At 38.1% G+C, this 15084-nt stretch overlaps 1 protein-coding gene across 1 annotated transcript; it reads right to left on the reverse strand.

Annotated features, from left to right (window-relative positions):
• Positions 1 to 10333: 10333 nt before the first annotated feature.
• On the reverse strand, positions 10334 to 12318 carry LOC122050759 (protein NRT1/ PTR FAMILY 8.1-like). The gene is made up of 4 exons (XM_042611640.1): positions 12210 to 12318; positions 11917 to 12134; positions 11283 to 11833; positions 10334 to 11206 (listed from the first exon to the last, which is right to left on the reverse strand). Exons 1-4 carry the CDS (start codon positions 12316 to 12318, stop codon positions 10345 to 10347), a joined length of 1740 nt encoding a protein of 579 aa, XP_042467574.1. The 3' UTR covers positions 10334 to 10344.
• Between the last annotated feature and the right edge of the window lie 2766 nt (positions 12319 to 15084).

Below are 15084 nucleotides of genomic sequence, written 5' to 3' on the forward strand. Positions count from 1 at the left end.
TACTAGGACTTCCTGCCCCTCGGTCTACCCGACCTACTAGGACTTCCTGCCCCTCGGTCTACCCGACCTACTAGGACTTCCTTGCCTAGCCGCAACTAGGACTTCCTTGCCTAGCCGCAACTAGGACTTCCTGCCTAGTGTCTGGTCCTCTTGATCCGAACATAGGAGCCCCCACTTTCTTTGTTCGAGGTCAATATTGTACTCACATGGTTCAATCAGACCATAGCTCTTGTGCACAGTCGGCGGTTAAACCTTCTGGCAGTCCGGGCTTTGATACCACTTGTAGGACCGTGAACGTTCGATAGAGGGGGGGGTGAATATCGATTCGAAAACTTGAGTGTAAAAGTACGCAGCGGAAAAGTAAATGAACACAGTTGATTTTACTTCATTCGGAGCCTGTGACGACTCCTACTCGAAGGCCCGTGGTCCTTGACCACTTTCGTTGGCCAATCATTAGCAATTCGAATATGATTATAAAATGAGTACAAGAAATGCTAATGAAACAAAGTAATACCGATAAGGAAATTAACCAAAGAAGAAGGAGCACTTTGTCGGAGCTTTGTGAGCGTCGTGGGAGCGTAGAGCAGCAGGACAAGCAGTCGAAGAGTTCTCAGTAGTGTTTGAAGCTCCACCCCTGGGGCTTCTTTTATATGCTGCTCCGGGCGCCTGGATCCCTTCCAGGCGCCCTGGTGCGACGTGGTAAGTCCAGTCAGGATGCTCCACGTGGTGAGGCGACGCAGTGGATAAAAGTTGCCTCCGGGCGCTCGGACCTCCGGGCGCCCGGACCACCTTTTTCCAGAGATTCCTTCTCCTGCAAAACAAGATTAGTCCGAGGCAAGATATACCCTGCAACACAGATTGTTAGCACAACATATAAAGTATGAATTAACAGAAAAAGTATGACTTAGATTCCGTCTTTCCGAGACCGGAATCTAGTCACGATCTCGACTTAGATTTCCGAAATGGATCTAAGCCGGATCGACGCCTAATGTTCCCTTCCCAGAAACGCGTCCTCGCAGTCACTCCCCTCCAGTGACTTACCTTACTTACCTGCCAAACGTCCGGTCAGCCCTTCGACCCGTCTGGACTTCTCGCCAGCTATCCGGTCAGCCCGTCGACCTAGCTGGACTTCTCGCCAAGCGTCCGGTCAGCCCGTCGACCCGCTTGGACTTCTCGCCAGCTATCCGGTCAGCCCGTCGACCTAGCTGGACTTCGTGCCAGACATCCGGTCAGCCCGTCGACCTGTCTGGACTTCTCCTGCACACTCGATCAAAGTGTCAGACAACAACAAAACTAACTTAACCTATTTGTCATTCATCAAAACCTAGGTTAGACCGTTAGTGCTACCCGCACCAACAATCTCCCCCTTTTTGATGGAATGACAACCTGGTTAAGTTAGTGAAAAGACGCAAAAAAGTAAATAAAACAGGTACATGGTTTTTTAAAGTTAGTTTTGGTGTTTTCAATTTGGTTTAGCTAACTTAACCACCTAATCAAGTAAATAAAACAGGTACATGGTTTTTTAAAGTTAGTTTTGGTGTTTTCAATTTGGTTTAGCTAACTTAACCACCTAACCCTCCCCCTTTGGCATTAAGCAAAAATAGGCAAGGGTAAACAAGCATAGTGTAGAGTTACTGTTTAAGAAACAACTAATTTTGAAAAATATTTAAGTTTGATTCAAAATTCAAAGATACTGATAAAAGTACAATTTTAAAATCAAGTTAAAAAGATAGTCAAGTTGACTTGGGGGATTTAAGTTGGAAAGAATATACGTTTAAAGTTAATCAAGTTTTCAAATTTGATTTATCAAAAAAAATTTAATTTTTCACAAACAAGTAAAGTTTTAGCCAAAATAAATTTGTTAAGGCTAATTTAAAAAAAGCTAAGTTTTGGAAAGTTTAATTTTCAAGCATATGTTACAAAACTGAATAAGATTAAGTTTGTAATGATTTTCAACTTTAAAATCAAGTTTTTTAAAAATTTGGTTGGATTTTTAAACTTCTAATTTTTCAAACACTCAGTTAGTTTTAATTTTTTGAAAACTAGTGTTCAAAAATAAGTTAGTTTTAAAATAGATGTAAAAAAAATATACAAGATTTTAATTAATTTCTCCCCCTGAACTTGACGCTTAAAATTAAACAGCTGTCTAACCAATTAGGTACTAACTAACTATCAGAAGATAGTAGCTTTCACTTGGTTAGTCAGATTAAGTTGATTATAAGCAGTCAGTGTTTGACTTGACTGATGAACTTAATCTGATTAATGTCTGATTTGTATTTAACGTCCAGACTTATGCCGATGCACTGAAATAAGCATCTTAAGTCCAGACAGTTGGCCTATGCATCTCACCCCTTTCTATGTTTGTCAAACACAAGCAAGGTACACCTAAGGTGTTGGTGAGATGCTCAAAAACTAGTCCTATGGGTACATGCTTTCTAAGGATTCAAAACTAGTCTAAGGCCAAAACTGTTTTTGAAAATCTAAATATGGAAAGTTTTGAAAACAAACAAGTTTAACTTATAATTTGAAAACGATTATTTTTTAAAACAATTTTGAAAAATCCTAGTCTATTAAGCACATCCCTAATTTTCGACGTAAGTTGCTAAATTCACTTTCAGGGAGTGGTTTTGTGAAAATGTCAGCTAAATTTGATTTGGACTCAATGTAATTGAGTTCAATATCACATTTAGTAACATGATCCCTGATAAAGTGGTGCCTAATTTCAATATGTTTGGTTCTTGAATGATGCACAGAGTTCTTGGTTAAGTTAATTGAACTTATATTGTCAATTAATACTTTTACATTTGTGATATTTAAGTTGAAATCTTTTAGAGTATGCATCATCCATAATAACTGTGCAACACATTCGCCTATAGCTATGTATTCTGACTCAGTTGTAGATAGAGCAACACAATGTTGCTTTCTACTAAACCAGCTAACAAGTGATGAACCTAATAATTGACATCCACCACTTGTGCTTTTGCGGTCTAATTTACATCCAGCATAATATGAGTTAGAATACCCTATTAGTTCGAAATTATTTGTCCTAGGATACCAAATTCCTACATTTGTTGTTCCCTTAAGATATCTAAAAATTCTTTTAACTTGTGTCAAACGGGATTCCTTAGCACAAGTTTGGTATCTAGCGCACATACTAACTGCAAATAAAATATCAGGTCGGCTTGCAGTTAAGTATAGTAGGCTACCTATTACACTCCTATAATATTTTAAATCAACTGGTTTTCCATTTGAGTCATTATCTAAGATTGTGTTTACTGCCATAGGTGTTTTTATTTCTTTTGTATTTTCCATTCTGAATTTTTTAAGTAATTCTTTAGTGTATTTGTGTTGATAAATATAATTTCCTTCATTTGTTTGTTTGATTTGTAATCCTAAGAAATAAGTTAATTTTCCTACTAAGCTCATTTCAAATTCTTTTTCTATTAGATTAATAAATTCTTCTAAAAAATCTGAATTTGTTGAACCAAATATTATATCATCTACATATATTTGTGCAATAAATATGTCTGTATTTAATGATTTAACAAACAAGGTTGGGTCAATTTGACCTTGGTTGAATCCTTTAGATGTTAAGTAAGATGTTAGCCTTTCATACCATGCCCTGGGTGCTTGTTTAAGTCCATATAATGCTTTCTTTAACTTAAAAACATAATCAGGGTGTTCTAGACTTTCAAACCTAGGAGGCTGACCTACATAAACTTCTTCTTTAATTAGTCCATTAAGAAAGGCAGACTTGACATCCATTTGGTATAGTTTGAATCCCTTATGGGCTGCATAACTTAGTAACATTCTAATGGATTCTAATCTGGCTACTGGCGCATAGGTCTCATCATAGTCAAGTCCTTCAACCTGACTAAACCCTTTGGCAACTAGCCTAGCCTTATTTCTAGTAATTTCCCCAGTTTCACTTAATTTGTTTCTTAATACCCATTTTGTTTCTATTATTTTCTTATTCTTAGGTGGTGGTACTAGGTCCCAAACTTCATTACGCTCAAATTGGGCTAGTTCTTCTTGCATAGCTATAATCCAGTCTGGGTCTAGTAGGGATTCATCCACAGTTTTGGGTTCAATTTTTGAAATTAGAGAAATTTGACTTAGGTTTCTAAAGGATGATCTGGTTTGAACTCTCAAGTCTGGGTCACCAATTATTTGATCAGTTGGGTGATTTGGGTTAACCCTTATTGTTCTAAGGGGTTGATTCTCTTGATGTTGTTCCTCTTCTTCATAGTCTAGGGTTTGATTAATTTCAGTAGGTTGAAGTTGAGTTTGTCCTTGGGTTTCTTCAAATTTTACATTTGTGGTTTCCTCGATTTTTAGCGTAATTTTATTATATATTCTGTAACCCCTACTGTTTAGAGAATATCCTACAAAAATTCCATTTTCTGTCTTAGAGGTGAATTTTCCTAAATGTTCTCTAGTATTTAGGATGAAGGCTGGACACCCAAATACTTTAAAATATTTTATGTTAGGTTGTTTGTTATAAAATATTTCAAAGAAGGTTTTATTATGTCTTTTATTTAATGTTGTTCTATTTTGCACATAGCAGGCTGTACTAACAGCTTCTGCCCAGAAATATTTAGGTAGGTTATATTCATTTAACATAGTTCTAGAGGCTTCTAGTAAGGTTCTATTTTTTCTTTCTACAATTCCATTTTGTTGGGGGGTTTTAGGACATGAGAATTCGTGATGGTAGCCATTTTCAAGACAGAATTTGTTAAAATTATGATTTTTAAATTCTCCCCCATTGTCACTCCTAATTCTTTTAATTTTAAGACCTTTTTCATTTTCAATTTGTTTGCAAAAGTTTGTAAAGATTTCAAAAGTTTCGTCTTTATGTTTTAAGAATTTTACCCAAGTAAACCTAGAATGATCATCTATTATGACTAAACAGTATAGGTTTCCATTTATGGATTTGACTCCATGGGAGTCAAAAAGATCTAAGTGTAGAAGTTCTAATATTGAGTTGGTTTGTGGCTGATTTATTGGTTTGTGAGTGGATTTAGTTTGTTTACCTTGTTGACAAGCATTACATATGGTTGAATTTATGTTAGGTAATTTTGGTAAGCCTCTCACTAGTCCATTTAATTTGCTTATATTTCTAAAGTTCGTGTGAGACATTCTTCTATGCCATAACCATGTTTCTTCTTTTTGTGTTAAATAGCACTTAATGGAAGAAGTGGTTAAGTTGATGGCATAGATGTTATCTTTTCTAAAACCTTTTAGGCTTATGGTAGGATTATCTAAATGTTTAATTAAACACTCGGTGGATAGAAATTTGACCTTATACCTAGTATCACATAATTGACTTATACTCAGAAGATTATATTTAAAATTTTCAACAAGTAAAACATTTGTAATTATAAAGTCTATTTTTAATTCAATATTACCTATACCAATTACCTTGAGTTTACCGTTGTTTCCAAAGGCAACTGTTCCTAGGCTTTTGTATGTGAGTTGAGTGAACTTGGTGTGATTTCCAGTCATATGTTTGGAGCAACCACTGTTCAAAATCCACTTGGTTTCCTACAGTAAATAGGATTTAAAGTTAGTCTTTTTATTTTTTTTTAATTTTTTTTGCAGGCATTACTTAAGTTAATTTTAAGTTTTTTTTTAAAATTAAATTTTTGTTATTTATTTTTAAGTTTGAAATTAATTTTTAAGTTTAAAATTAAAATTTTGAAATTAATTTTTAAGTTTTAAAATTAAAATTTTGAAATTAATTTTTAAGTTTAAAATTAAAATTTTGAGATTAATTTTTAAGTTTAAAATTAAAATTTTGAAATTAATTTTTAAGTTTAAAATTAAAATTTAAGCCTTATTCATCTCACCCGATCTATATTATCAATCAGAGAATCCTATGATTTTGTGAGATGAAATTGGATTATTAATTATGGAGTTTTGGTTTAACTTGTGTTAGATTCAGATTTAGCTTTGGTTTCCACAAATAGGCAATCTTCGGATAAACTTCTAAGCTTGGTGAGTCACATGGACGTCATTAGAAGTAACCAACCTTTCGAGGTTTTCCGAATAGTCCTATCCACGGAGCTTAGTACTAAATCTTGGTCTAATTGGTTAGGATTCATTTAAGGGTAGCTTCGGTCAGTTCCACTTGACCAAATGCACCAGATCGAAACCATATCTTTCTAGGCATGCGATGCCCAAGTTTCCCTAACGTACTATCATCCAAAAACTTCACCAGTACCATGATTCAAGTTAAACTTGGTCTCTAATTCTAATTACCCTGCCGGGTTAGTTTGTTTTAGGTTACCTTGTCGAGTAAGTTAGTTTTGAAGGTGCCAGCTATTCTGGAGCCTCCCCCTGAATTATTGACCATTAATTTAAATTTTGGTTTTAGGTTTGTGTCGATTCCTTTTATAGTTATGGTTAACTTGGTGATAATTTTGTTGATTTTTAAAGTGTTTAGATTTTGAATTTGATTTAGGTTTGTATTTTGGATTTTGGTTTGGTTTATTCGATTTTATATAATGTATTTTTTCTTTAGGTATATAATATTGATTAAGTCCTATTTGCGTGGTTAAGCACGCTTTCGGAACCCAAGCTAGATTGGTTGATTTGTATTGGGTTATTAATGATTTGAAGGTTTTATTTGAATTCGACTTATATCCTAGTCCGGTTTTATTATAGCATGCTTTTTGATTATTTAGGATTGAGTCTAGATTTTTTTAATCTTGTTGTGAATTTTTCTAACATTTCTTTTAAATTGTTAATCTCATTTTTTAATGATAAATTCTCCTCCTCAAGTGTTAGATCTTGAGTTGGATTTGAATTTTTGATTTGTTTCTTGAGGTTTTGATTTTCCTCAAGAAGTGATTTGTTTTCATTTTCTATTTTAATTAATTTACTATTTAAACAGGAAATAATTCTAAAAAAATTTTTGTTTAAATTAAAATATATCTCATTCGGGCCTTCGAAAATGAGTACGGACTCGTGGCTTGTTTCGGGTTCAGACCCGTCTTCATCTTCCGACTCATCTTCTGTTTCAGCTTCGTGGGCCATCAGTGCGAGGTGGCTCTGATGTTTCTGCTCTTCTTCCTCCGATTCGTTCGAGGAGTCGTCCCACGTTGCTTTGAGTGCCTTCTTTTTGGTTGGCTTCGGTTTGTCGAACTTCAGTTTTGGGCATTCGTTCTTGTAGTGTCCCTTTTTATTGCAGCCGAAGCAAGTCACGTTCCTTTGTTCTGAGGGAGAACTGATCTTTTGAAGGTCCTTTTTGCTGAAGCTCCTTTTTCTCCCGGTGAACATTTTTCTTACCAAGTTCACCAGGTGTTCTTCGTCTTCGGAGTCTTGGTCGGAATCTTCTTCAAACTCAGGCTTGCTTTTCTTTTCTTTTCTTTTGGAGGAACCTGCAAACAAAGCTATACCTTTCTCGGCTCCAGCATTAGTTTGTTCATGTAATTCTAATTCACAGAAAAGCTCATCTAATTTTAACTTAGAAAGATTTTTAGAAATTTTGTAGGCATCTACGATTGATGCCCACAAACTATTACGTGGAAAAGCATTTAATGCGTACCTTATTAAGTCTCTATTTTCCATTTGGTGGCCTATTGCATGAAGCCCGTTGAGGATGTCCTTTATCCTCGCGTGGAGCTGATTCGCTGTTTCACCTTCCTGCATTTTTATATTAAGAATTTTATTCAAAAGCAGGTCTCATTTTGTTACCTTGGCGTCGCTCGTTCCCTCATGCAGCTCGATCAATTTGTCCCACAGCTCTTTAGCGTTTTTGTGTGGACTGACTCTGTTCAGTTCTTCTCTTGTTAATCCGCACTGTAGAGTGTTGATCGCTTTATTTTCTGTTGACGCCTTTTTCTTCAAATCTGCTGTCCAGTCTTCAGGATCCAGTATATTCCCGGAGTTGTCCGCTGGAATTTTATAGGGTCTCGTTACGCTCATCCACTGGTCGAAGTCTGTTTTGAGGTAGACCTCCATGTGCTTCTTCCAGTACGGAAAATCGTCTCCGTTGAAAAGTGGAGGTCGTACTGTGCTGAATCCTTCTGTCTGAGACATTTTAGTCCTGCGCACAGAAGAAAGAAAAGAAAAATAAAAAATCCCAAGACTTGGTCTTGGATTAGTAGTGCGGAAGAAAAAAAGAATTATAGAAGTATCTAAGTTGGTGTTGCACCAATTTAGATTTAATTGCAACGGGAAAAAAAATTCGTAAAACTGAAAACCAAAAAAAAAATTTATTTATTTTTCACCCCCTGTCTGATTGGTGGTTGCACCAATTGTAGGATCGAAAAGAATTTAGATATCTCCACAATAGCATGATATTGTCCACTTTGGGCCTAAACTCTCATGGTTTTGCTCTTGGGCTCTCCCCAAAAGGCGTCATGGCAAAGGAGATATCTTTCTCTTTATCAACTCATGATCTTTTCGATGTGTTTTCAATATGGGACTATGTTTACAACCTTATAACCCCAACAAGTTCCACTTGTACTTATCATAAATTAGCTTTGGATTAAATGGATTTTAGAAAATATCATCCCTCACTCATGTGAGAAGGACCCGCAACAAGATTTAATTTGGTTCAAATATATATAATTTTTTTATTTGTAAACAAATAGAATCATTTTATTTATAAGAATCTTTGAAGTATTCCGCATCGGACATGCTTTAAACAACCAGAAAATTCTTATAAGAAACTTAATCAATTATTCCACTAAGACCTCATTTTTAAAGTCCATATTAATTCGGGTTCGAACGTATACCAAGAGGTGCACCTTGTAAGCACAAGCGTAACACTAATGTCTATTGTCGGCGACTACAAAGACAATGCTCACATGGTGCGCAAGGAGAATACCCTTGCGACGTGCGACTGTAAGGGCAATGTCCAAGTAGACATCACTCGTGTAGTGTGCGACCGAAAAAGCAATGCTCATGTGGTCCATTGGTGATCAATCTCAAAGGGCAATGTTTGCGCGGTCCACAACTGTAAGGCCATTGCCCGCTCGGTACGCAATTGCAAGAGCAATGCCCACCGGCGAGCTATAAGGCCATACGAGGCGTGCGCAATGTTGTCCACACTATAGGCAAATCGCAGGGTTTAATTACCACTGTGGGGCGCTCACACACAAAACTGTTTGTGCTTCTACCAAGCTCTAAGGTGTGCATCACATGCTACACTGTCTTGATCATGCTTTATGCGGTGATAAAAAGGGGTCCATCAAGTGTGGGTCAAAGGATGGAGAAAGCAGTCGATGTGAAGGTCAAAGTCAAAGAGATCAATGCTAGAGGACCAACGAGTTCACCAAAAGGGAGCCAAGCAGATCTCTACTACAGTGATCAATCGGGCGTAAAACTTCCGACTGACAGAGGGCTGGTCTAAGCAGAACACCTGGACATCCAAGATCATGAGGCGCTCATCACATAGCAGAGAACCGTTGGGACGACCGGAGCGTTAGTCCGGTCGGGCTATAACAAGCTACTATATCCAGCCACCACAAGGAAGAATATCATAGGTTGACCTATCGATGGAGTCTCAGCCGATCGGTCACCTCACTTGGTCGAATAGCGGGATCATTGTCGTATCTTTCAATATTCTTTTGGGAGATAGTGCCGCTGACACACGACATGATTAATAGGCGGATCGTACGACGAAAGCTTCTACTGTCTTGTCAGGGATATGCATGTCTGTTAGGGTATGGTGTCAGAGGTACTTTCCTGATAGATCCTTTATAGGACAAATTGGAGAACGTGCTAATGACCAATTGAAGAATGTGATCATGTCTCAAGGAACGTGCATGCCGCCAGCAGGGTACTATATAAAAAAGGATCTAGATACCGATGGAGGTACACGTTATTCACTATTCATGTTACTCTATTTTTTTTCTCTTTCCAGTGACTGACTTGACCCTTTCCTTGGCTTGATATTTATTGTGTTGTAAAGTGGAGTCTACATCCAGCCAACGCAACAGTCACATTTCTATCTTATCATCTCCATGATTTTGGGACAGGAGCAATGCTTAAGGCCTCAAATCATGACGATGCATTGGGATTAAGTATATGGTTGTATTCAAAGTTTATCATCAAAGAAAATTTAAGTTTATACTTGTAAACTGCCTCAAAAGGCTAATACAAGTTCTGTAGCATTCTCCATGGGAAAATACTAACATTGTTTAATGTACATTATTCAAATAACTAGACATGCGCAAAATACTGCGAGCAACATAATTACACTCACAGGATTACTAAATTCTAGAGCCATGCATTCACGAACTGCAACGTACTATTATTTGTGAAGTTTTTCAAACAGAAAAGAAGCACAAAGCAGAGGTGCAAGGCTTCCTAATCTACCATATAGACTTCACATCATGCCTCAGTAGCATCACCTGTCGAATTCTCATCCTCTATTGTGTTCTTGTAGGTATAGAACTTTGCGATCACTAGATACACAAGGAAGTTCAGAACACTGAGAATTGCCAAGAGCCAGAAGAAGTAGTCCAGGTGGCCGCGATTAAGATTGTCAGGAATCCATCCCAGTTTTCCATTCTTTACGGTAATGGATGTGACAATATCAACGAGCAAGGTGCTCAGGTAGTTGCCAAGAGCCACGGTGGTAAGAGACAGGGCTGAGCACATGCTCCTCATCGCATCAGGTGCTTGATCATAGAAGAACTCCAGCTGCCCAATGAAGGTGAACACTTCGGCCGCCCCTATGACCAAGTACTGAGGCACCTGACAGAAAATAGACATGGGAACATAGCTATCTTGGTCGTCATATAAGTTGTGTTTTGCCACAGTTCGCAGCCTGAAAACCTCTAGAACGCCAGCGGCCAACATGGAGAAGATGGAGATGAAGAGGCCGATGCCCATGCGTGTCAGCTGGGTGAAGCCACGCTCTCGACCAGTGAATTTCCGCGCAATTGGTATGATGATGAAATCGTAGACCGGAACCCACACAATTACACTGATGGTGTCGAAGATAGAGAGGGAAGCTGATGGTATCTTGAAGTGGGGACCCATATGGGGATCCAGAGTGTTGCCTTGTAGCACGAACATGGTGCTCATCTGGCCATAGACAGTTGCGAATATAATGCCGCTTGCCCATATAGGAAGAAGCCGCAAAACACTCTTTAGCTCCTCCACTTGGGTGACCGTGCAAAGCCTCCATGGATTCACTGAACCATTGTTCCTGTCTTCTTCAGTCTCTACTGTAGCCTTGTCGAAGAACCTGCACAAGGAAATTGCTAATGCTACAACTTCAACTCTGTATCTTTTACAATAAGAATGAGTTCTAGTGAACTTACGTTAATTGGGCTGTGTGCTTAAGCTTGCGGCTACCTTGAATGACTGAGTCTTTGTCTGTAATTTCATATAAAAGTGACTTGTCATCAGGTACCTTCACACTGGCCTTCCTCGCAGATGCAACAACAATCTGAGCAATGCGTGTAAGAGGGCTTCCTCCGGGTTTCTGGTGCCTATACAATCTTGTGCCCAAGAAGAAGCTTACAACTGCAATGGCCATTGCCACTGCTGGGATTCCAAAACCCCACCCCCATCCCACATTCATCTGAATCCAAACCAGTACCGAAGAAGCAATCAGTGCTCCTATGTTAATGGTGAAGTAGAACCAGTTGAAGAATGAGCTCTTCTTCTTCCTTTCTGATTCATCAGATTCGTCAAACTGGTCAGCGCCGAAGGAAGACACGCACGGTTTGATCCCTCCCGTCCCCAGGGCAATGAGATAAAGTGCTACAAAGACTGCTGCAGTTTGTGCTTTCGTTGGATCACAGACACCACTACTGCAATCAGCTGCCAGACCTTTGACTGATGCTGTCATCGTCAGTAGCACCAAACCCTGCAGCGAAGTACAAAATCAGTGGTGTCTACTATATGCTTCTCCTAAAGAAATTCCAAGTGTGCATTTCCTTATTCCATTACCAATATATAAACGATCATGAAGCTGGAAATTGTCCAATATCTTCCCAGGTAGGCATCAGCTATAAATGCCCCGAGAAGAGGCGTAATATAGCATGTACCTGACCAGTTAGAGACATTGTTTGCAGCACTAGCATTCCCTTGGTTGAGCCGATCTTTCATGTAGTTTACTAGGTTGGTACTCATTCCATAGTATGCCAGCCTCTCACAGCATTCATTTGCTGAGACAAGGATTTGCGGAAGTTAGATTATGTAAACTAGCCATAGACATTGTTGCAGCAAGTTGAGAGACGAACCAAGAATATAAGGACAAGCCCTCCAATTCCCAGTGTCTTTTTTCAGGGACGGATGGCCATGGAGATCTGTTGTCCCATCTTTCGTGTACTTATCTGCGTAGTCTTCCATGGCCTTCTCCAAGAAACTTGCTAAAATCTAATCAATCAGATGAAAAACCACAACTATCTATCACATCCTCGCACCAGTTCCATGAAAGAATCAAAACGACATTCTTATGCAGGAGACAAACACACAAAAAAAAGTGAAAAGAGAATAATTTCTGTCACTTACAGTTGATCACTTCTTCCTCGCCTTTGGATTCGGGAGTCCCAAGGAAGAAGGCGACGCAGGCTCCGAAAGTTGGGAAATTCGTGCCAGAGCAGAGGAATAAATACAAAGGGCTCAGTAGCGGGTGTGACGTCAGTGTTTCGGCGGATATATCGCCCGCTATTGGCGGATCTCGTTATATAACAAGCGTCTTGTAAGTTGTAACCCGGGTTAAAGTTGATCTGGGAAGGGATTAACACGGCGCTGGATTTATTTTACTCGGGTTTCCGACTTTCTATTGGCGGCAATATCCGAGAAAGGGAGCATTTACTGACGTCTACGCGCTCTTTCCTTGTTTGGCAATTTTGCCTGCTGTTGTTTGGCTTTTGTCCGTAAGCTATAAACAATGATATTCATTTCAAAGTTTAATTAGTTTTTGGATAGAAATCAAAAAATGCCGTTTTATTTTTATTTATTATTAATATTAAAAGGATATCTCATATTAAAAAAACCTATAAAAAATGCATACCATCCTAAGTAGTTCAAATTTTTTATTCGAAACTATTATGATATTGACACTGGTTAAGATGTTTTCCCTGAATTTTAAGTAGATATTCTATGCAAGATTGTTTATATGATTTAATTTGTACCGTATAATTAGATCTTTAAGTATCAAGTTATAGTAATTTTAAATAAAATTGTTACAATATAAATAAATATTAATTAGAACTTCAAATATTATATACACAATAGTAGTTGTTCTTGGATAAATTGAATGTTGTTTTGATATTTTTTTCAATAGAGATGTCCTAATAAGGGTCATTCATTTAATTTTTACCTGAAGTTCTTTTCTTTTCATCAATTATTTCAGAAAATTTATGTCATTACATCTTTTGTATATAATATTATTCAAATTTCTATCTTCTTTCTTTCCTTAAAAAAAACCAAAAACATAATTTCCTTACCTTAAAAAGCAATTATGTATTTTTTTCTTTCCCTTTTACCTAAATTTATTTCTTGCCTAACTACTTTCCCACCTATGCTAATAGGAAACCCAATTGAATTTCTCTTCTTAATTTTTTTTTGTTAATCTGGAAATAGAAACAAGGTTGCTTTAGTCTCTAAGGTGACTGAACTTTGATGACATGCAAAGCAAATAACGTCAGAGGTTGGCCGACGTTACTGGTGCGATCACGCGCTCAAATCTGAACAGACACTGAAAGTGAGAGAGAAAGCAAAAGAGAGAGAGAGCATTCAGAGTATTAGAGAGTTATGTGGAAAAGAGTTGTCTACATGTGCCAAAGAAAAGCATACCTATAATTTATCTCCTCCAGCTATTATATAGTCGGTGAAAAGGAATCTCCACATGGTTATCCTTGCGGAGGCGGTTAGGGAACCTTGAGTTGCGTCTCCGAGAATGCCCACGTAGGTAGTGCATATCCACCAGCCCTCCTTTCGAATGGTATAGTAGTTATGGGACCATCGTTGGAAGTGTGAATAAAGCAAAGAATGTAAATGACAACACAAAAAGAATGAGAAAAAAAAGGATAGTCATAAAAAGATACTATCAAATTATATTAAGAAGTCTTAGGGTTCACACAGAAAAGAGAAATATAAATAAACAACAAAAGTATAACAAAAAAATTAATCTATCCTTACATAATAATAATAAGTTATACTAACATCTCCTCAAACTCACGATGCAAATTGAAAACATGTGGTGAAATATATCTTGGTGAGCAAGTCTACAATTTGGATGAAAGATGTGGCAAACAATAAGATGATGGTGACATTCTGATCGTGATTACAAGTGAGCTGACAATCAATCCCGATGTGTTTGGTGCATTCGTGAAAGATAGATTTGTACGGAGTTGTCACAATGCATAGAGGCAGGATCCGAAAGAATAACACTCATATCAGTAAGTAACTAACGTAACCAAATAATTTCAGCAGTAGTAGAGGTCTAGCACGATATTTTGCTTCGGTAGAAGAATGTGATGGTGCAGCGGGGTCGGCAAGAGGGGAGGGGTGAATTGCCTGCAATACGAAAATACCCTCCTCGTTCTTTCAACTCTAAAAATAGCGACAATTATAAAATAAAATAACACAATAAAAGTAAGAGAAGAGTCACAGCGATTTGACTTGGTTACAACCTAGATGGTTGTTAATCCAAAGCGGTTGAAAAAACGCACTACGAATCTCCTTCTCTAAAGGTCGAGAAGCCTTTTACACATTTAGAGAGCTCAAGAGTTGCTAGGAAATTAGTACAAGAGTTGATTGAATAATTCCTAGCTCTAGGGGCCTTTATATAGTTTTGGTAAATCCTATCTCGAGTCTTAAGGGCGCCTCCAAAGGGGTTGAGGGCGCCTCCAAGGGGATAAGCGGATAAAACTTTATCCGCTCGTCAACGGCTGTTTGACCCAGTTGAGGGCGTCCTCAAGGACATTGAGGGCGCCCCCAATATTGTTGAGGGCGCCCTCAATGCTGTTGAGGGCACCCTTAAGCTTATGAGGGCGGAGGTGCCTCCAACGACTGTTGAGGGTGCCTCCAGCTGCTTTTCTAGCACTTTTTCATCTTCACTTTATCTTCCGAAGTTCCGTTCGCCTGGGTGATTGCGGCCAACCGAAA

This window comes from Zingiber officinale, chromosome 3A (genome assembly GCF_018446385.1).
Source record: "Zingiber officinale cultivar Zhangliang chromosome 3A, Zo_v1.1, whole genome shotgun sequence".
NCBI lineage: Eukaryota > Viridiplantae > Streptophyta > Magnoliopsida > Zingiberales > Zingiberaceae > Zingiber > Zingiber officinale.